We start from the raw sequence: 22,068 nt of genomic DNA, 5'->3' as shown, positions 1-22,068 counted from the left end.
AGAACGTATCTGTTTTATTTTAAAGTTATTTACATTTTTACTTACTGACATAATTTTTATTCAAATAAATTCTTTGGTCTGAAAAGTCACGGGATGCAACAGTTAAAGGCAAAGTGGGAATGGAGTGCTGTCATTTTAAATTCAGGGAACATGAATAAAATTTTTACAGATCAAGGTAAGAAGCCTAATAATCTCAGTGCAGTCATTACATGATGAATAAATGCCTTAAGTACTAAGTGTGTAAAATTAAGGGATAAAGTTATTTTAGCATCTTCATAAGTAGTTAGATCCTTGCTTTATTATAGGTATGAAACTAGTGGAAATTGAATTTTGCAAGCCAGAAAAATAATATTCATCATAAATTCACAAAAGAGCAAAAGTATTCTCTTGGCTACTATATAAAGTATTGTTATTACTTTTCATAATCTAATTATTATTATAATGGTAGTTCAGATGATTCCAGTCTTAGTGTGTTGCAACTGTATGTGACCTAATAGTCAAATGCATTCATTTAAAATTAGATAAGATATACATCTTTATGTGCAAGATATTCTTAAGAACCTAGTGGATTCAAAGATATATAATGCGAGGTATGTTCTCTCCAGAACTTACATTCCAAGAATGCATAGTTGGCATAGAAATCTCCCAATAATTATTAATCTAGTATGTATCAAATTGAAAACTTCATCAATTATACTCTGCTAAGTTGTAGGCACAATGTCCTTTAAAGAGACATGATGTAGTTCCTCCCCTCAAGAAACTTCCAGTCTGAAAACAACTGTAAAGAAATGCTTCTGAATTCATTAAAACATATGAACACCTCGTACTTCTAGAGGATGCGCAAAGACTAAATAGGTGCTAAGAAACATCTAAGGTTTTCAATTTTCTTTAGCTCCTCTGTCAGAGCAAGCAGAATCTTTAAATCATTGTTATTGTAAGCTTGACTGCTTCTTTTTTTTTTTTTTTTGCGGTACACGGGCCTCTCACTGTTGTGGCCTCTCCCGTTGTGGAGCCCAGGCTCCGGACGCGCAGGCTCAGCGGCCATGGCTCACGGGCCCAGCCGCTCCGCGGCATGTGGGATCTTCCCAGACCGGGGCACGAACCTATGTACCCTGCATCGGCAGGCGGACTCTCAATCACTGCGCCACCAGGGAGGCCCTTGACCGCTTCTTTAAGAGACTTTCTGAACAGACAGAGCCATGGGTAAAGAGTAAGAGTTGGTAGGTGAAAAAAACATAATTACAGATAACTATCAAGAAATCTAGATGTCTTCATATGTCACATCAAACACACTTTTCTACTCAGTTGATAATGTACAAGAACAAGGAATAAAGTTAGCATTCCACAGTGAACACACACAGATAAAACACAGGGCAACAGATTCTTCAGTGACATTAATAAGGTATTTGGTACATTAAGCTAAACAAAGTTTGTAGGAGGAAGGAATATTTATAGCAACTGCCTGGTATCTGCCTGAAATGTAATTAATTGACTATATAAAAAGCCATTAGTATTCTCATTTCTTCTCTCCAAACTAAATTAAAACAGATAACATAATTCATTAGCTAGGATTATATATATATATACACACACACACACATAACACAAAGTTCCCTATGTATTAACGTGAAATTTCCCCACACCTCCAATCTTAAAAAGTGAAAAATGTTATGCTGAGATGTAAGAAGGATTTCCCAAGCGAAATGAACCAAGTAAATCTTGATTGTCAATGACTGAAAGCAAATGATTAAGTCTCATAATTTTAATTTTTCAATCTGGTTAAAAAGAGGTTTACTGACATCCTATAATAACAGCTCAACCTGTAATTTGACCATACTCTCAACATTCAGCAAGTTTGCCCAAATCTCAGGAACATGGCCCAAATAAGGTTTAAGCCACACACAATAACTTAAAAGAGATGCCATGAGAGATAACTTATTTAACGTAAGGCCATATTTTAAAATTATATATTAGAGAAATTGCTAGAACCAAGTTGATGCATGACTTCTTACTTTCCTTACCAATGTTTATATTACCTCTTAGTTTAAGTTTGTGTGGTTACTTTTATGTGCATTTCTATCTTACCAAATTCGTTATAATAAATACTCTCTACCCTCCTGTAGGTGCTTTTTCCTGTATTTCCAGTTTACTTGGTATGCAATTCCTAAATGATGCTTTAGTTACTAATATTTCTTTCACCATTCCCTTATTTCCTCTCTCTAACCGGTCCTTGAAAGAGAGAGATGCATCATCTTCTACTCTTACTTTTCCCCATCCTCTCTAGCAAAGAAACAGAAGATCAGCAACATAAAGCATCTTATTGCAGAAAATTTTATTTTCCCGTCATTCATCTCCTCGCATACAAATACTTCCTCCCTCAACACACTTATAACTTCTTTTTAAGTTTAAACTATTGACTTAGATCTGTTTAATAATTCACTTAAAAACATATGTTCCTTTGGAGGCAGAGACCAAAACATTTTAAAATACACACACACACACACACACACACACACACACACATTTTTGAATTATAAACCAAATTAGTTTAGCAGTGATAATGTTCATCTTTCTCTTTCTAGTGCGCTCAGCAGAATTTGGCACATAGTAGAGGCTCAATAAATGTTTAATAATTGAATAAATGGTCAAAGCATAACTTTACTACTTTTTCTCATTTCAGGAAAACTGGACTGTTGTTAAAGTTTGCATCAAATACAAGAGAAGTATAACGACATGGTTAAAATTCTGGTCCTGTATAAAGATAACTTTGGTTTTATTTATAGTTCTGAAATTGATGGATGAGTGTTTTGACTACAGAATATTTTTAACAATATATTTTTCCTATCAAACAGAGATTGTCTCATTTTCATCATTTAGTTCACTGAACTTTAACTATCCCAAATATCCATGTAGAGTGAAATAAATAATTCAGAATATTTCATTACTAAACTCAGAAAATGACCTATTTAAGAAATTTAGATCCTTTATAAGGCTCTAACGTTCTGGAACAAGCTCAGAACGCAAAACTTTAATGGGACTTCTACACATTATGAGACTTTTGAGATAATGATTTAATAAACAAATTATAAACTGCATCTTCTGGAATGCATAAGCTGGGTAAGTTAGTTAGCCCTTTCTCCCTACCCCAAAAGTTGCTAAGCACAATAGTGATGAGTCCAAAACTCTCGATGCAGAGACTTCTCGTTATTAATAAACAATTTCCACTATTAATTTTGAAATACTCAAAATTAATCTCTCCTTCCCCTACCTTGCCAAGGCAGTTTGTACCCGGTAGAAGATTTATTGGTCTGTCTCGCAATAAAATTATTCATTTATTTATCTGTCTTTCATACTAGATTGTGAGCTCTTAGAAGGGAGATATGCTGACTTATTCATCTATGTTTCTCCGGTGTCTGGTACATTATTACATAGAATTTACAGATGGTTACAGATATTGAATTAAATTTGGTAGACTTTTTGGCATATCTAAGATGTTTGTCAATCCACATATCCAAATTTTGTTAGACATCACCTGGGCTAAGCTTAGTCTTCCCATGACATTTTGGCTAGTAATTCTTCTTTCTTAAAAACCTAGAAACAGAAAGATGTGATAAATAAACTGAAACAGATGAACTTTATATTGACAGATTCTTGGTTAACTTTGTGCTGATTCTCTATGGTCCTACTCATCCTTCAATACACAGTACTCTAACTCCAGTAGAATCTATGTACCTGTGGGATTTCCTGGTCTCTGCCACCACTGGACTGAATCACAGGGAAGAAGTGTGGGTTGAGGTTACAACTGCAACCTTTAGAATCAGACTGCCTGGTTTCAGATTGCAACTTCAGCACTCACTAAGGGACCTAAGGCAAGATATTTAACCTATCAAAGCTTTTCTTCTCATTTTAAAAATGGAGATAATAATAAGGATGTACTTATAGGTTATTTTGAAGGATAAATGAGATAAATCATGGACATAACTTAGCAAATCAGCACAGTGTCTGACATCCAATAAGTGCTTAATGAATCTTTTTAAAAATCTCTGAATTCTTACTATACTTCTCAGAATGAAGTAGATGCTCCTTGAATATTTGTTGAAACAAAGTGAATGAGTCTTGTTTTCCTCTGCTTTAGGTAACTGTAAGCCTATGGTTGCTGATCATTGTGTTATAAAATTATCCTGAGGTGTTTAAAATCTGGCTCTATGTGTATGTCAAGGTATTGTTCCATCCTTTTGTAAAACGAAACAAAACAAAACAAAAATGAACTCATGAAATACAGGAAATCTATTTAGTTATCTTTTTCACCTGTATCTTTTCTAAGTATTACCATTCCTTTTGTGTGCCTGAATTGAAGCACTGCTGATAAAACAATGACTTGTGAGAGTCATAAGCTATTCTGACTAGTCCACAAGCTTATTAAAAACCAACCAAATTTTTAAAATTAAAAAAGGAAAGCATAACAAACACCATCACTACCACTGACAACAACAGCAAAATTACAAGCCTCAAGCCATGATGGCTTACTCTATTACAGATACCAGGCCAGAATTAATTGGTTGAGTATTGGATTTTTAAGTCATAGTAGACTATGCACTAAACTGACCTATTAAAAGAAATATTTGTTAAAATAAAGTTGGTTTAGACTAGGTACTACATGTAAATCAGCAAGAAATAGAATACCTTGTCATATCGTCTAATAATCTGAGTACACAAAGGTTTTCTTTACTTATTACAAAAAGAGAGGAAGCCAAAATTCACCTGGCAACATCAGCAAATGTCAAGATATAACCATAAGAACAAGCTGCACCTTTAAGTTACATCACTGAAAAGTCAGTCCCAACCATATCCCATTTCATGTGCTATCTCTAATTCCACTATAATTATTTTTATTGGTTTATCTTCAAGATTTTTTCTTAGAATAAAAAATTCTATGCTATTTACGTATCTCTTATTCTGCAACCAGTATTTTTAAATGTTGAAAAAGTCTGTGATAATATAGCATCACTATATCAAGGAGGTGCTATTGATGTCTTTCAATATAATAAACTACAAGATTCAAGGATGTAAAAATTTGACATAAATATTATCTCCAGGAGTAATTTTAACATAGGGTACCACTGAGTAGAATAATAGTTACTTTAAAGAAGTGGTTCAGTAAATTAAAATGAGGTTAAAAATAGAAGCAATTATGAATCTATTGTGAACTTTCTGAATACAACTTAATGTGACTCTCTTTTTTAAAAATTCTTCTACTAGTTAGTTTGTCCTCAAGACAGCATGTAATATAGGCTAATTTTATGTATGTTTTATCTATTTTTATTAACATTTTTATGATTCTATTTACTTGCTGATACTTATTTTTCCATTTCTTGTAACTTTGAATGAAATATAAAGTATCATATAAAATTATTTAAAACCCAAACATCCAAACAATGATTAGGTTTCTTGCTCAATGGAATATTTTATGAGATAGCTCAACATATATTGATATATATTGTTGAGACAGGGACACATTATTCCTTTCTTGGTGTGGACATCAGAGACTGCATCAGTAGAAACCAAACTGGAGGGAATGGACAATTTTTCATCTTCCTGATCTAGGCCTTTATTATTTTATTTAAAATAAATCACACAAATATATCACAAACAATACCATAGTGATAAAATATAATTCAAAGTGGAATATAAAGGCTATTGAGACTTCTCTCCACTCATGAATGTACATAAGCAAGTAGTAGCTAGTATGTTGTTCCAATTTTAGAATTTTCAAAGCCATACTTAGTAAGAGTATCACGATGGCTCTTGTTAAGGATCTAAATAACACAGAGAAATATCAGACTAGAGTGTACCATTTGCTGTCATTAAAAAGAAATTCTATAAACTACCTATAGTCAAAAGCAAAATGCTATATTCTGTTCAGATTCTTAGAAAGGTCAATTTATGTATAACGTAGATTCATTTCTTCCACATGGACTTGAGTCCTACTGAATGGCCACAAGTAGAATATCAAACTCAATTCTTTTGACAGAGTTTAACAGCAAACAAAGGTATTAACACAGACTAGATTTCAAGGACTAGTTACTTAAATTCTCCTGTGTATTTATACATTTAAAAATTTAATAATAATTTCACTGTGTCCTTAAACACAAAACCTTGCCTAATGCTAAATAACAAATTTTGGGATTAAGTGGAACTTATCATCTGATATAATCTTCTATGGAAAAGATTATCTTTTAATTGATTTTACTTCAAGTGCAAAGAGATTTTTAATAAAAATCAACTTGATAACACAGTTCAGGTTCTCTGATTCTATATAAAGGATCAAATATGCATTCCCACCTAAGATGTGGTATATATATATGTGTATATATATACACATATATATATCCTCCTGAGCAGCCAAAAGGGCCAAATCATGAATCAAAATTAAAAAATTTTTACATTACTCCTCTATACATTAAACACTGAAGGACCAAACCTGGATTTTTAAATAAAATAATTTTTATTAAACACTAATGCTTTGTAAGTAAACCCGTATTTTAAGCACAGGTGTCACTGAAGAAAATACTATATTTTATAGCAATGAATTACCTATTGCTATGAGAGTGATGAGCACAAACGTAAATAGTCAATGCAGGATCTAATTCTGTTAGACTCAGATTAGCTGAGTGCCAACGATATTTCTTCCCTCTACATAAAAGAGACAGAGACTTTTTTTCTTTCAGTTCGTCTAGTGGGGTGTAGGCCAGCACCACATAATCAAACATGCTAATATTTCTACATCAAATTATGAATCATCACATCAAGTGGGATGGATAAATTTAGTCTATAAATAGACTCTGTTCAGTTTGAGGCATGTTTTGCTGCCAAGTGAGTTCAGGTTGGGTTCATTTCTTTCAATTACTCTACCATAAATTCACAGGTAAGAAATACCACTGCAGGGAAAATAGAGAAGACTCTTTCTTACCTTGGCACATAAAACCTCTTTCTTCATAGCCAGCATTGCATGAGCACTTGCCAATGGGTACAAGCCATTCACCTTCTGTACTACAGTACATCCTGGGAGGATCTTCCTCCTTAGAATTGTTAACACAAGAACCTCTAACTTCCACCAGGGATTGGGAATCCATGGGTACTGTGTCTGGAAACATAGCCAGATTCTTCACTGTAAACGGACACTTTTTGAAGTACACTCTCACAGACACTAAGGCAACACAAGCACCAACGTCTTGAAAAGCCAAATAAAATCCCTTTTTGTTGACAGGACCTACTTCTCTAACCTCGGTGTTGAGCTTAAGAATACGGTCCCCAAGATCCATTTGTGTGAAACTTTCATCAGCTGCAATGGTGTCAATCTTCGTAAACTGATGTTCTCGGAATTTGACCCCATGATCATCATCAGACTCCATGTAGTATAGGTTGAAAGTCTCCTTGCAAGTTCCCAAAACCAATGGAATGCTATTGCAGTCCCGGAGAGTGAACTTGAGCTCCACGTAGATCTTCTGAGCTGAGTTCCTGGGGACCCAGTTTGTCCTCAGCCAATTATTTTGACTATGATCCATGACATTGCACACCTGGTAAGTCCTGATGGGTGTGTAATGTTCATCAACACCGCTGATCTCTTCCCACTTGAAGAATCAAAGAAGAAAAAAAGAGAGGCAGAATTAATGAGTTAAGCATGATGAATAATAGTGCACATAAGATGAAGGTGTCAATGGAATCACAAGAAATACAAAATAAAGAGCAGAAACTGCTTAAAAAAATTTCAAGGCTTTTTAGAACAGTGAAGCAGTGCTGTCTTTGATCCTTAGACAGGTTTTGAGAAGTTTTTAAGTTAGCAACACATTGTTTGTGTTACTTATCATTCTACAACTATTATACCATCTGTTTCTATTACTCCTGTGTCTACGCTTTCTTTATACCATGCCCAGGTTAGCCTATATTGCTACCAGGAAAATACATATTTTTCCACGTCATACTAGAGCTCTAATCTTCTATGGCTCCCCATTACCTATGCAATAACTTCACACTCTTTAGTTTGGTATTTGTGTTTTTCCAAAAACTGGTCCCAACCTACATTTAATTTTTTCTAAAAGTTTGAATTGAGATTAGTGAATTATATGTTTCACTTATGCACATACTATGTTCTTGTCAATGTGAACATTTTTTACTGTTTTCAAAAGAAATATTGGATCTTCTTTTTTTATGCTATAAAAAAAAGAGAGCACTGGTTTGTGCTCTTTTCTCCTTGATGTTTCCCATAACCCTGCCATGCTTAAGAAACTTTCTGCTTTATATAATATTTATTAAATACCTTTTTTATAAATTTAATTCATGATACATGCTTAGATTAGTTTAATTTTGTTTCATATGCATTTGTTAGATTTTAGACCTATTCATATCCTCTATAATATGCAGCACACAACTTCACCTTTTGGGAGATGCATAAAAATTATTTTTTTCTTTTAATATATGTAGGAATAACTCAAGAAAATAATAAATATAAAGTTCTTAGAGAATATATTTTAATTTTGTAAATAAATAAATAAATGAAATCCTTCTGAAGCCCATTAGAAATGGGTTCCTAAATTTTTCTCCACTAAGAGAGTTACTTATTTTCATAAGGAGTAAGTTTTAAATACTTTTAAACTAAATCAATGGCATTTAAAGTGTATTAACATTTTTTTCTATTTATTAAAAACACATAGGAATGCCAATCCACAACTTCTAGTCACAAAATGAGATAAAATGTTATTTTTTTTAAATTGATGGTAACCAAAAGCAAAGAAATATGGCATTTATTTGGCCTTTGAACCTCATTAGAGGAGAAAATAATTATTTACATTAGGGTGTTTGAATATCAAAAGCAATTAGTGGACCCCACCAGTGTGAGAAACACAGTTTTAGAACTCCTTATTCCCCTTAGCTCTCCTACCAATCTAAGAGCAAAACAAAAGCAAATAATTAAACAGCACTTATTTTAATAACTTTGATCATTCAGGGTCTGGAATATGAGAGGCACTCATTTTCTGGAGCAAAATTGGCTAGTCTTCATTGTCACGCCCAAGATCAAACAAAGGAACAAATTTTGGTTATTTTAGAAAACCCTAGCTCTAACATACAAGATATATCTATATCTTAATATAAGAAAATACTCATACTGTATTTTTAATAATAACCAATATATCATTTTCAAACATCCACTCTATAAATGTATTATACGGAGAGCTTTAAAGAAGAAAAGTATACATGAGATTCTCAGTTCTGAGGATTTTACACTTAGGTGCCTATAATAATAAAGTCACATTCAAAACAAAATTAATGTATAACTTTAATATCAGAAAAAATTAAACAGAGTGAGCTGAGTTGGAGCTCTGAAAAACTGTGATGTTAAAAAGTTAGTATTATGTTGTATCTTCTCTATTCCCATTACATTGGTTCTACAATGGCATTGTAAAGCACAGAACTAACAAAATCTTCAGAGAATAAATGTTTTCTGTGGGCATTTTATAGAACATTAAATCATGGACATCATTATTTAAAAATTAACCAACTGATTTAAAAATTTTTAGTTCAAGATTTCCTTATCAGAATAGATATGAGATTGTACTTCGACTGATGAATCATTTGCAAGTTTCTCCTGCTATGGACAGCATTTTACTAGACATCAAACAGAAATCACACTATGCAAAGATTTTCATAATTCAATGTAAAATATGATTTTAATTATGGAGATCTCACTGTATTTAACATTTTCCTCTCAACGCTAATTGGCAAGCTATCACAAGTCCTTGAATGCAGAGGTACAAATTGCAAGAAGATAATGCAAACAGCACCAGCATGCTTTGCACATGAAAAGGTTGCAGAGAACAACTGTCACTTCATTAATTTGTCATGAAGACCATATTGCCTGTAAGCGATGGTGGCTTGCCATCTCAGACCACTTGCAAAAAACAGCAGACTCTAGCATTTGCTGAGGACTAGACAGCGGAAATAAAATTCCTAAATGAGCATTTTTGCAACAGCAACGCAACAACAGGAATCATTAATTAAAGTTGCTGTTGTAATGCTTACATTTTATAAATTTAAAGAATACTCATATTTACCCTATCTTCCTATTCCAAGAACTAATGGATATGTTCATAAATTATTAGAGATAACATACTGTCATAGTCATTGCCCCAAGGCCAATGTGGACAATGAAAATGGGCGACAAAGAATCGGTGACATATAGAATTGGAAGGTACAGGCATCTATCTCTTCATTTTTCTAATCCTTAAAAAAAAATCTGTTCAAGGGGTGTGCAGCAGTAATATTGTCTTCAGCAGAAGGGGACACAGAACTAGTAAGAACTCAAATTCTTTCTAAAGCTCAAATTCCCCAAAATCAATAATTCTGGTATTCAGCGTGGTTCCCAGATTCTTACTATAAGCTTTTATCATTAGACCACAGAGACCAGAGCTGAATTTCTTGCTTTGTTGGGTTTTTTTTTCTTTTTCCAGATCATACAACTATAAGAAAACCACATGTCCAGATCTCTTTTCCCTAGAAGGGTCATTCTGAAATCTATTCCCTGTAGCATAAGCACAGTGAGCCTCCTTATCATCAAAATACAGTGTAAGGTGTAAAGGAGAATCAATTTATATTTACTAGATAGAACAGTTCCTTGTCACTGAGTCAAACATGTATTTTGAGGGAAAACATATTTTTAACAATTAATTGGCATTTAACCTAAAAATTCTCATTTTGATAAACCTCAATTATAGTAATTAAAGATTTATACTCATTGTTGATATTAATTACTCTTAGATACATTTTTAGCTACTTGCCAATAGGGATTAAGGAGGAAAATGTGTACATTTTCTTTAAGAGAGGGAGAACCTGCATTACATTTAGTGCATTGGCTAACATAAATAAATACTAAGAAAGTGAGAAAAATAACTTCATGATTTACCTTATAAGGTTTAAACCAGTTTCTTAGAAATTTTCAGATGATACTAAAAAGAAAGTGATAACCAATATTCTTATGTTTGCAATATTACATTTGTAATTCAGTGGTTAATAAGAAGCACATAGTTCTGCACTTTACAAAGTGCTAATGATGACTAATCTTGTGCTCAGTAATTATAAGTGATATTAACTTGGTTCATGTTATTCCTTCTCCACTCACGTTTTTACTCCTATGTTTCTCTCTCTTTGTACACATCATAGCTATTTCAAAATGCAGTGTTCATCCTAGAAATATTTGGACATTTACCATGCATCAGAATTTTAAGCATGGCAATGCATAATCACTTACAGGAAGGATGTTACTGTCAAGTGTCAGGCACAGATATATCTACAAAAATCATTATATTTCCATTTATTCATAAATAGTTTTTCTGAGCCCGTAAGTCTCAAAAGTACACACACACACACACACACACACACACACACACATTTGTAACAGTATGCTGTTACACGTGATACAAAGTATCACGTTAAAAGGTAGAGTAAGATAAAACTGTCGAGACAAATGTAAAATAGAATTTTGGGGTTTGGGGAGTTTTGTTGCAGTTGATGATGATTTGGGGTCAAATCAGAGGAATACATTTGTAACCAGAGGATTGAGGAGAGAGAAGATGGGAATTTGATATTGAAAATCTAGCATCAGTAACAAGAGGCAGGCCAGAGTCTAAAGATAAAAAGGCATAGAAGGTACATGCCTCAGATGGTATGTCCAGTAATCTTAATAATAATGACTACTATCCATTCTCCCACCCATCTTTAACTCATAAGTATTTAGCATAAATGTGATAATGGTATTAGAAGTGTCTAGTGGAAAATAGAGAGGACAATGTTCTAGTTTGGGTAAAGTATACTGAAAAGAGCTGGAAAACTAGGAAACTAGTGAAAGGACCAGAGCTTATTATTGAGGAAAGCCAACACAGGGTTTTGGAGAGGGAGAGAAAGAGTTAGGACCAGGAAAATGTATGATCTCTGTTCAGATATTAGGTACATTCTGGTACATTCTGTAGTTAGAACAAGACACAGGCAATTCAAGGAAGTGTCTTCTGAAAGCTTGAGCATGTGGGGGTCCTTGGGACCCCATCAGCCCCTACCTTGGATTCTCTGTCTTTAGCCAGCACCTCATACTCACAAAGCTTCCATGTTCAGTCTTAGTACTTCTCAATTCCTAAAACCCCTAGACGGAGACAAGAACTAGGGCATCCTCAGCTTCACCATTTCTAGGGCTTTAATTTTAGTTATGCTCCTACCAGCTGGGATTGCTTTAGTGGTACTGTATTGAGATCTCAGGGCTGTTGCCACATCTTTGCACCTGTGGACAAATATCCCATATTTCTGAGTACAGTCTGTCTAATTTCCTTACCTCAAAGGTTCTTATTTTTGGCTAAGCATTATCCAGAGAGCTTTTTTAAAATACTGCTTCATAGGTGCCTATTCAAGCTATTTCTTTTTACACTGCCTAGGTGATTAGAATGTGCCTAGGTGATTCCCTAAGGTTGGGAACCAATGTTCTATGTCCCTTGGCCAACTTTTGACCTCAACTTGACCTGAGAGCATACTCCACTATCAGCTTGCAAGACTTCTGAATCTCCCCAGAAACTATGTCTAAAGTTTACAGATAGCCCTGCCTCTGTCTCTGTAGAAGAATCTTTTGCTCAGCCCTCATCCCATCTGTTTTTTGATTCCAGATTTGCCGAGGCCCAGATGTGCCTTATGTAGAAGTTCACCTGAATAACCTCATCTTCCACCTCCCACAAAGATTTGTAAGATATTATTATAATAAACAACATAAATCTAATCATAGTGGTCTTCTATTTTGCATCTGGTGGTAAATGCAAAACGTGTGCATTACAGAAATATGTAAACAGTGTGTGGGGGAGGGTTACCTCCAATCACATATTTCTCCTGGTATAAATATAAGACAACTGGTTTTAGACATGCTACAATTTTTAGAGTTTGCTGTAATTTGGTAGTCTCCTACTGTGATTTCTGTAATGATTTGTGATTTTTAAGATGCCTCTATAATAGCAGTGTTATTTGATTCCACATGCATTTATTAAATATTTCTATAGGCAAAGCCCAAGTTAAAAACTGTGGATAGTAAAGAGAAGTAAAATGTGACAGGAGTTGATGCTGAAGGGAGAGGTATAAGTATCACTGAAGGTACATGATGATATGCTGTCTACTTGAGGTGTTGCAAGGAGCTGTGGAGAAAGGAAGGAGTACTGCTGGAAGGAGGTTCCAGGAAAGCATTAAAGAAGAAATGGAAAGGTAGGATGACTAGAACTTCTACAGGTAGAAATATGGGGACACACTGAAGGAGACAGTGTGAGCCAACAGGAAGACATGTGAGGAGAGAACCTGTTTAAGGAACTGGGTTCTACTTAGGCTGGAATGTAGGGCATTGAGCAGCAGGGATGTGAGCAGTTACTTAGAAAGAAAGGCCTGGGCCAATTTGGGAATATCAGCTGATATGTGTTTATTTCATTTGCTACCGTGAGAAACTACTGAAAAGAGGCACATGGTTTACTCCGGACTGGGAGTTGGTTCTCCAAAGAGAAGGCAAAGGAGGGGCTTTAGAAAGACCACTGCAGAGATCCAGAAGAGAAGCCTGAAGAAGATGACCTCTGTTGAGTGAATGAACATTGAATATTTCCCAAAAGATTATAAAGGGATATATTTTTTCTTATGAATTTATATAGGATATGGCTACATGTGCAGAGAGTAACACAGCTCATTATATTATAAGTTTTTGACTACTAAAACATATTTCAGAAAGATTCCTGTTTGTACTGAAAGATTGCAGGCAGCAACAGAAAAAAAAATTCAAGGGTACATGTATGTAAATAAATGTTTCTTTAATTTTTCTTTTACGAAATAGTGTTCTCATTAGATCCTATATATATGATTTGAAGAATATTTAATTAATATTTATTGAGTAACTACTATGTGCCAAGCTCGATATTGATAACGTAGTAATGAAGGAGATAGGAATGGTACCTGTCCTTAAGGAACATACTGTCTTTATGTTATAAGCATTATTATATCCATTTTTATTTTATGAAGATATTTTCATTTATTTCTTTGTTCATTATCCTTTCTCCCCTGTATGGTCTCTGGTTTGGCTTATCTTTCCCTCCAAAACATTTAGCCCTGTGCTTAAACCCGAATAACTTATAGAGACTTACTAAAATTAAATATTATGTGATGTGCCAAATATTAAACTTATATAACTAACAAAGCACAGAAGTATGCTTTGGGGTACAGAAGGCATTGAGTTTTAAAAATCAATACTCTGGATAGTTATGTGTCACAGAGTGGCCTTAACCAAGTAAATAAAAGACACATATCATGTTTATAAGTATTTTGTAATAATTAAAAAAAGAAGAAGGAAATGAATTTCTACAGACTATGTGTTAACAAATTTATGATAAAGATTTTTGGAATATATGGTGAAAATTTCTTGAAAGATGAAGAAAAAGGATCTTAAAGTTTGATAGATGGTGGGTGGCAATGAAAAACTTTCCAAAATTATGCGAAATGCTTAAACATCTACCAAAAAGTGAATTTCTAGCCAGAGGAATTAACTTGCAAAAGATACACTAAAATATAAAACATACCATGGGGAGCCCATATCTAAATTCACCGTTGTCGAAAGTTTTCAATTAAACCTGCTATTTAAATTTACCTTTCCTAAAGGGAAAAATGCCAGTGTAAAGGAAAGATAGGAAAAGTATACTTTGCACTATAGAGGTTTGATTTTAATGGTGAAATATTTCTATTTATAATGTAAAAGAAACATAATTGCAAAAATGTTATGTTTAGAACTATAACCATGAAGTACATATACCATTATCTGAAAATTACCTCCATAAAGAGCAGGCTAAAATAGTTTAAAAATCATTAGTAAACCATTTATCTATTCTATAAAAGTTGGGGAAAATCATTTATAATTTATCGGAATTTTTTTCACTCTTTCTGTTCATATACAACCAAATAACTTCACTTTTCAGAGAATAAATTTCCCTTAAATATTAGGGAGTAAAACAATGAGACTATCATGTTTCCAATTCTTGGAAAAATATTTAATATGAAATTGGCCAATAAAAAGGTAATTTTAGAATTCAGTATAACTGCTTGAAAATATGGGGGAAAATTCCATGCACATTGGCTTAACTTGTCTAGACTGAAAGCTGTGCTAAAATGGACATTTACAGAATTATTACAAATGGCCAACTACTTAGAAATTAATGCATAGCAGTGACAGCAGTACATTTCATACCAGTTGTGAGATTCATGTAATTTCCTGCTATGATAATGGGTCACAGACACAGTAATTCATAGCAATTTATTATATACCTGTGGAGCACTCACAGTGATGGAAATGAAATTAACTCATGTCACTGTGGAACACATGCTAAGTTTTACAGATCTTCAGATAATTCAGTTTATTTTTTAACACAATAAGTGTAATTCCTGAAAGCATTTTTCTGAGGTGTAAGCTGCTTTACAGCAACAATTTTAAAGCTGCAGCGACATCTTTGGCTGTTCTTCCCAGAAGTGTGGCAACCCTGTTTCACTGGAACATTTTTAATCATTTATCCATTGAGTATCTTAGGGGGCCCAGATAAGGGTCTAAGCTCTAGAGACAAACAGACACTAGGTTTGAAGCCTAGCTCTGCTCCTTAATAGGAGGTTTAATAATAGACTATGATTTAATTTACACAACTGTAAAATGGGAAACATCATAGTAAACTCTTTTTAGAGATGTTGTTAACAAAAGTAGATCATGCATTTTAAACATCTGTAACAGTGTGCAGCACCTGGGAAGCAGTACACAAATGTTATTATTCTGCTAAAGATAACAAAAAATGTCATTGGAATATATGGATTTTTTTCCTTATAAAGTAATAGGAATGTATTTTAAATTCAAGATATTTCTATTTCCTATTCTTACTTCACTAGTCCAGAGATTCTTCAAATTTATTTAAGGTCACCACAGTTTCTGACAAGTGCAATTTATTATACTGTTTTGAAATTCAATAAATATAATTAATGACAAAAGTTGACTATTAGACTGCCTCATATTTATATTATAAATGAGCCTGCTGTCTTTTATCTATGATAAATTTGCTATTCCATGTGGAGTAAAGTTTTGCCAATGTTATTCCGGACTTTACTAGGTACTATAGTTCTATAACTTTATTAGACATTTGACTTCAATTCCTTTCACTATTCTTTTTAAAATAAAAAGTATATGATCTATCTGTATAACATATTAATGGACATATGTTTTAATAAAATAAAAATATTTATTATTACGTTTTTACTTCATACTGGTCACTGTGTTAAGTTTCAGTTATGTCATGTCTAAATGGCGATGATAATAGTACCTTCCTTAGAGTATTGCTCAGTTGCTTAGTGGATTATATTGGTAGTTAATAAGTGCTTACATAGTTGTTACCTGCTAAGTAAAACAAATATTTATTAAGCACTTACATGTTACAAAATTGTTTTCTGGTGCTACCACTATGATAAAGGTGCAGAAGTCATGGTTTCCTGACCTTGAAAAATCTTAATTATAAGAATGGAAATATGTTTGTGTAAGCCTAATGTTAGACTGTCATTCGTTCATTAACAGAAATCCACTGTGAGCCTGGCACCCTCCTATGCCCTGGGTACCTCCTTCTCCATGGAAAAAATAACAATAAAACCACTAGTGTTGGGCTTCCCTGGTGGCGTAATGGTTGAGAGTCCGCCTGCCGATGCAGGGGACACAGGTTCGTGCCCCGGTCCGGGAAGATCCCACATGATGCGGAGCGGCTAGGCCCGTGAGCCATGGCCGCTGAGCCTGCGCCTCCGGAGCCTGTGCTCCGCAGCGGGAGAGGCCACAACAGTGAGAGGCCCGCATACCGCAAAAAAAAAAAAAAAAAAACCACTAGTGTTTTCATTGAGCTTATGTTCTCCTTAAAAGAAAACAAAGAGTAAACACACACACACACACACACACACACACACACATGAAAGGTGAGGTGATGATAATCATTATAAAGAAAAACAAATGTGAAAACAGGCTAAGGGGATAGAAGACCATAGGTGGGTTGATGAAATGACATTTCAAATAGGGTAGCCAGGGCTAAGTTCTCATTTTTGCAGCCACTTGGATGAAGTGAGTAACCAGGCCTAGAGAATATCTGTGGATATAGCATCCCAGACTGAGAGAACAGAAAGCCCATTGGCTGTGAGATTGAGGGTGGTGTTGTAATCAAGGCATAGCAAGAAGGCCACTGTGGCTGAAACAGAATGATCCAGGAGTGAAGTGATGAAACATTAGGTCAGAAAGGAAGTTGAGTATAAGAGCATTTAGGTCCTTGTTGGCCATGTGAGGGACTTTGGATTTTATTTTCAGGCAAAGGGGTATTCAGTAAAGGGTTTGGCCAGAGGGGTGACATGATCTGATTCACGTATTTAAATGGTCAAGGGCTGATGTGTGAAAAACAAACTGTAAAGAACAAAGACCTACGATGTGAGATCATTAGGAGGTTATTATAATAGTTCAAATGACAGAGGATAGGATATTGTTGGTAAAGGTGGGGAGAACAGATTCTGGAACTCTTTCGGTAGTAGATCCGAAGGACTTGATCTGATAGATTGGGTGCAGGATATCAGAGAAGGGTGGAGACTGCGACATACACCATCAAAGAGTGGCAACAGCCAATGTGAGACCAGAGAAAGAACAGCAGCCAGGAGGTGGCATATAGGCAAGAGACTTAAACATAAGTGGAATTTTGACTAGTGAGATTGGGTGATGATGGAGAAAGAGGAAAAATAACACATTCCAGGCAGAGGAAGCAATATGTAAAGGCATAAAAAGCACAAAAATACCAACTGAGTTTGGGGATTATGAAGCTGCTAAAGTGAAAGATGAAGGTAGTCTTTCCTTGATTAATTCGACACATGTTTATCAGAACTTGTTAGGTGCTAGAGATTCTATTAGGTGCTGGAATTACAGCAGTGAACAAATGGTCGGAAATCTCTCTCTTCAGGGAGCTTACATTCTAGTGGGACAGACAGACTAAAAACATATGAAGATATAAAACTTATGTCTTCTTATATAGTGGTATTTTAAAAGAATGGCCCACAAAGACCTCACCAGAGGTGTGGTTTAATTAAAGGCCTGAAAGGATGGTTCATGACAGAGAAAGACTTCACTGGGCAGGTGATATTTGACTAAAGGAGAATGGGTATATCAGGAAAGAGCATTCAAGGCAAAGGAAATAGAAGTAAAAAGCCCTGAGGAGTGTGTCTGGCATAAAAAGCCATAAGGAGTGGAGTGTATCTGGAATGTCCTAGGAAGAAAGAAGAAAAAGAGTATGGTCGGGACAGAGGGAGGGAGGAGAAGAGTTGGAGGAGTTTAGGTCCAATCCTAGGATCTGAGCAGAGGACTGAGAAGACCCGCCTTTTCACGGGATCACTCTGGTTGCTATGAAGAGGACAGCAGAAAATTAGAGGAGTGGACGATGATCACGTGGATAGTTTGCAATGTAATTGAGGTTTTTCTCATCACTCAAGAGATTCAAAGATCAGATTTAGGACATTACTTTGTGTGTGTGTGTGTGTGTGGCCTGTCACTGTTGTGGCCTCTCCCATTGCGGAGCATGGGCTCCGGACGCGCAGGCCCAGCGGCCATGGCTCACGGGCCCAGCCGTTCCGCGGCATGTGGGATCTTCCCGGACCGGGGCACGAACCCGTGTCCCCTGCATCGGCAGGCGGATTCTCAACCACTGCGCCAACAGGGAAGCCCTAGGACATTACTTTGACAAGAGTATTAAGGATGGGTTGGAGGAGGAATGGAAGGAGATGAATTAGAGATATTGTAGTTAACCAAGGGAGGGGTGATGGGAACTTGTCCATTTTGTTCATTATTGATTCCCAGCACCCAACACGGTTCCACGTATTCCATTTATTGAATGAGTAAATGAATGGGTTAATTTTTGAGTGCAAATAGTATTTCAGAGGTAAAACTCAGACTTGGCAATTGATGGATATTTGCTTTGAAAAAAATGAAAACGTGATAATGACTGTTAACATTTGATAATCATATTGACCATTTTGTGAGGCCATTACAGTAATGGGCTTTCCCAGCAATGCATCATTTTATCCTTGCAAAACCCCTGTGCGGCAGGTACTATTATCAATTAATTCTACAGAGGAGACAGATGAAGCTTAGGAAGAGACCCCAACCCCTCACCTCAAATCACACAGCTGTAAAAAGTGAAGCTTGGATTCAAACCCAAAGCTCTTCCATTACAAAGCCTTTCCTATTTTCCACTAATCTGTCTTGGTGACTTGGAAATGAATGTCATTAGCAGAGAGAGGCAGCAATATAGGTGGAAGAAGTTATGTGAGGAAGAGCAACAGTTTTGTTTAATATAACCTGAGCCCGATGTGTCAAAGAGAAACACAGACAAAGATGTTTTTAAAAGCTGGAAAGGTCACCCAGAAGTCAGCAGAAAAAAAGGGTCTAAGAGTGGAAATTCAGATTTTGGAGTTGCATAATTAAAGCTTTGGAAATGATTAAGATGATTTTTAAAATACATAAGACAAAAGGAATTTTAGAAACTTAATTTTGAAATGCTTATGTTTAGAGACTAGGAAGAGAAAGATGAGCTGATGAAAGAAATGGAAATATAAAAATTGCTCTTTCAAAGCATTCATATTGAAATGTTCCCCATATCAAAAATATTTTTCAAGTTAAGTATAGTAACTACTGCTAGAAAAGGAGCATTTTCAGAGGTAGGAGTAGAACAAGAAGAAAACAAGTCAAAGATACAAGACGGGAGAGAATTTCAAGAACTCTGTATTTAATACGAAGAATAGAGTAAACAGCATATGGTCTGAAAAGAATGAACTGGTTAGCAGAAGGATACAGGTGACTTACAAAGATTTTTTTTAAGGTAGCAGAGGTTTGTCTAAAACTTTCTGGAACTAAAGAGGGTATGGCAGAGAATAGGTTGAGGCAGTAATTGTAGTTTTAAAAAAAAATTTATTATTGATCAGAAAAGACTCAGTGATTCTCCAGAGAAAAAGCCTGCATAATACCACATACAGGGACCTAGAGACTTTCTTCACAGATGAAGAAACTGACCTCTGGAGAGACATAAAAGTGTCCAATGTCACAATGCTAGTAAGGGTTCAACTTAGACCAAACAAGATCCAGGTCTTATTCTCAGTCCTGCATTAGTACCAATATACCATACTATCTCTGCAAGACAGAAAGGACTAGTTTTAACATCAGTTTTGGTAGAGTTCTGATCCACTAGTTATCTCTAGGAAATTTTAACTAAAAGTTTCCCTCAGTTATGGGCAAAGAGTGATGGGTCTGAAACAAACGCAAGGACATGCATTGCTATATTTTGCACTGCTATATTTTTAGATGAAACTTACCGTCTTATTAAAACTTAATTTTATAAGCCCATTAATTTATCTCCTTTATAGTATGTTTTAACATGTTCTGAAATAGTAGTATTTTTTAAAGAAAAGCTACCTTTCTGGGAGAATATTTGAGAATGGACTTAACCTTATTTCAATCCTGACTTAAAGACAACTGTAAACAAATCAAAAGTGATAAACATTCCACTGTGAAAATTATCATATGATTACAAATATTCTACAACATAGTATATTCTGTTTCATAGCCCAAGGTGAATGTGATTAGAAGCAAAAACAATGAAATACATTGGGATTTTAAATAATCACATGTCCAGGATTAGAAATAAGTGTAACACATGGGATTTAATAAAATATTAGGGGTGAATAAAAATTTAGACATTTTGAGAATGGAAAAATGGTTCAATATTATTTATCTAATATTTAGATAGCAAATAAACACACTGGAACAAACTTATAAAGCTAAGTGGTGTGTATTCAGAACATTATTTTGTATAGCAAAATATTACAAAGCAATTGATCCAATATAAAATGATTGAGGAAATTTTCCTAATGACAAATTAAATTGTGCAAAATACATTTATGAAATTACAATAATTATTACCACAGTAATGCCAAGGCCACTGTCAACTGGGAAAACAGTTATTAATTATCTTGAGAGCCATTCTGAACTTAAAAAAAATTTTGAATCCAAAAATAATAGCCAACTACATAAGTAACGGAGTTCTTGTTTTCTTTGTTCACAGTTTGACCATTTACTTATTTATGGTATCTCAAATGTTCCCATATCTTATAAATGTTCCACATAAAGAGAAGGTGTTCAACAAAATATTTTATTTTGTGATTTCAAATATTATAGTAATATAAACTACAACTTTGTTATTATATCTCTATTTACTATCCAAATAAATTTTAGTTCAACTAAAATAGTTCAACTACACAATATTTCAGAGAATATTCAAAGATAAATCCAAAGTTTAGATATAAGTAACAGATGTGTCAACATACATTTAGTAGAAAATAATTTTCTAAATTCTGCTTCTAATTTTACAACTAATGATCAGCTTCTGCTTTCCTGATCAAATGTGGCTAATGCTGGTATATTTCAAAGCAGTTGTTTGTGCTGGATTAGCAGCAGGATGGCTCCTAGTATTATTTTCCTAATATTACATGACTCCAGAATCCTTCATCATCTAGAGCTATATGGCACCCAAAATGATAACATGTATTAGTTTGTTTTCTATATTATGATCCTCTTCAAAATATGGAACCCAAGTCAACTCTGGGGAATTAAGGAGGATTACAGTACTATATTGAAGAAAACCAATATTAACTACAGATTTGTATAAGTACACTGGAAAGAAAATGTTCTGGTTGGATGTCCTAGTCAATTTTATACTCTGGTTAATGGAAAAGTAATTCTTAAATCCCACAACCATTTAGGTTGTTATAAATACCATTTAGCATTTATTTCTACTTTATTATACATATATAATATGTATAATATATAATATATACCACTTTATAATATATATGATATATATAGCATATATATATATATAAAGTGTATATATGGTTGTGATTTTATATATAGTATATTTTACCCTT

General features: G+C 34.5%; 1 protein-coding gene across 3 annotated transcripts in view; it reads right to left on the bottom strand.

Moving 5' to 3' along the window:
• Nucleotides 1-22,068, bottom strand: part of EPHA3 (EPH receptor A3) — a 364,171-nt gene that overhangs the window by 261,865 nt on the left and 80,238 nt on the right. For all 3 annotated transcript variants that reach the window (XM_029214327.1, XM_029214330.1, XM_029214328.1), the window contains exon 3: nucleotides 6,971-7,631. In XM_029214327.1, coding sequence (XP_029070160.1) covers nucleotides 6,971-7,631 — 661 coding nt within the window. The remainder of the gene's footprint in view (nucleotides 1-6,970; nucleotides 7,632-22,068) is intronic.

The sequence above is a fragment of the Monodon monoceros genome, unplaced genomic scaffold (genome assembly GCF_005190385.1).
Source record: "Monodon monoceros isolate NGI ecotype Baffin Bay Population unplaced genomic scaffold, NGI_Narwhal_1 Super_Scaffold_11, whole genome shotgun sequence".
Classification (NCBI taxonomy): domain Eukaryota; kingdom Metazoa; phylum Chordata; class Mammalia; order Artiodactyla; family Monodontidae; genus Monodon; species Monodon monoceros.
This window is presented reverse-complemented; position numbering and strand designations above follow the sequence as displayed.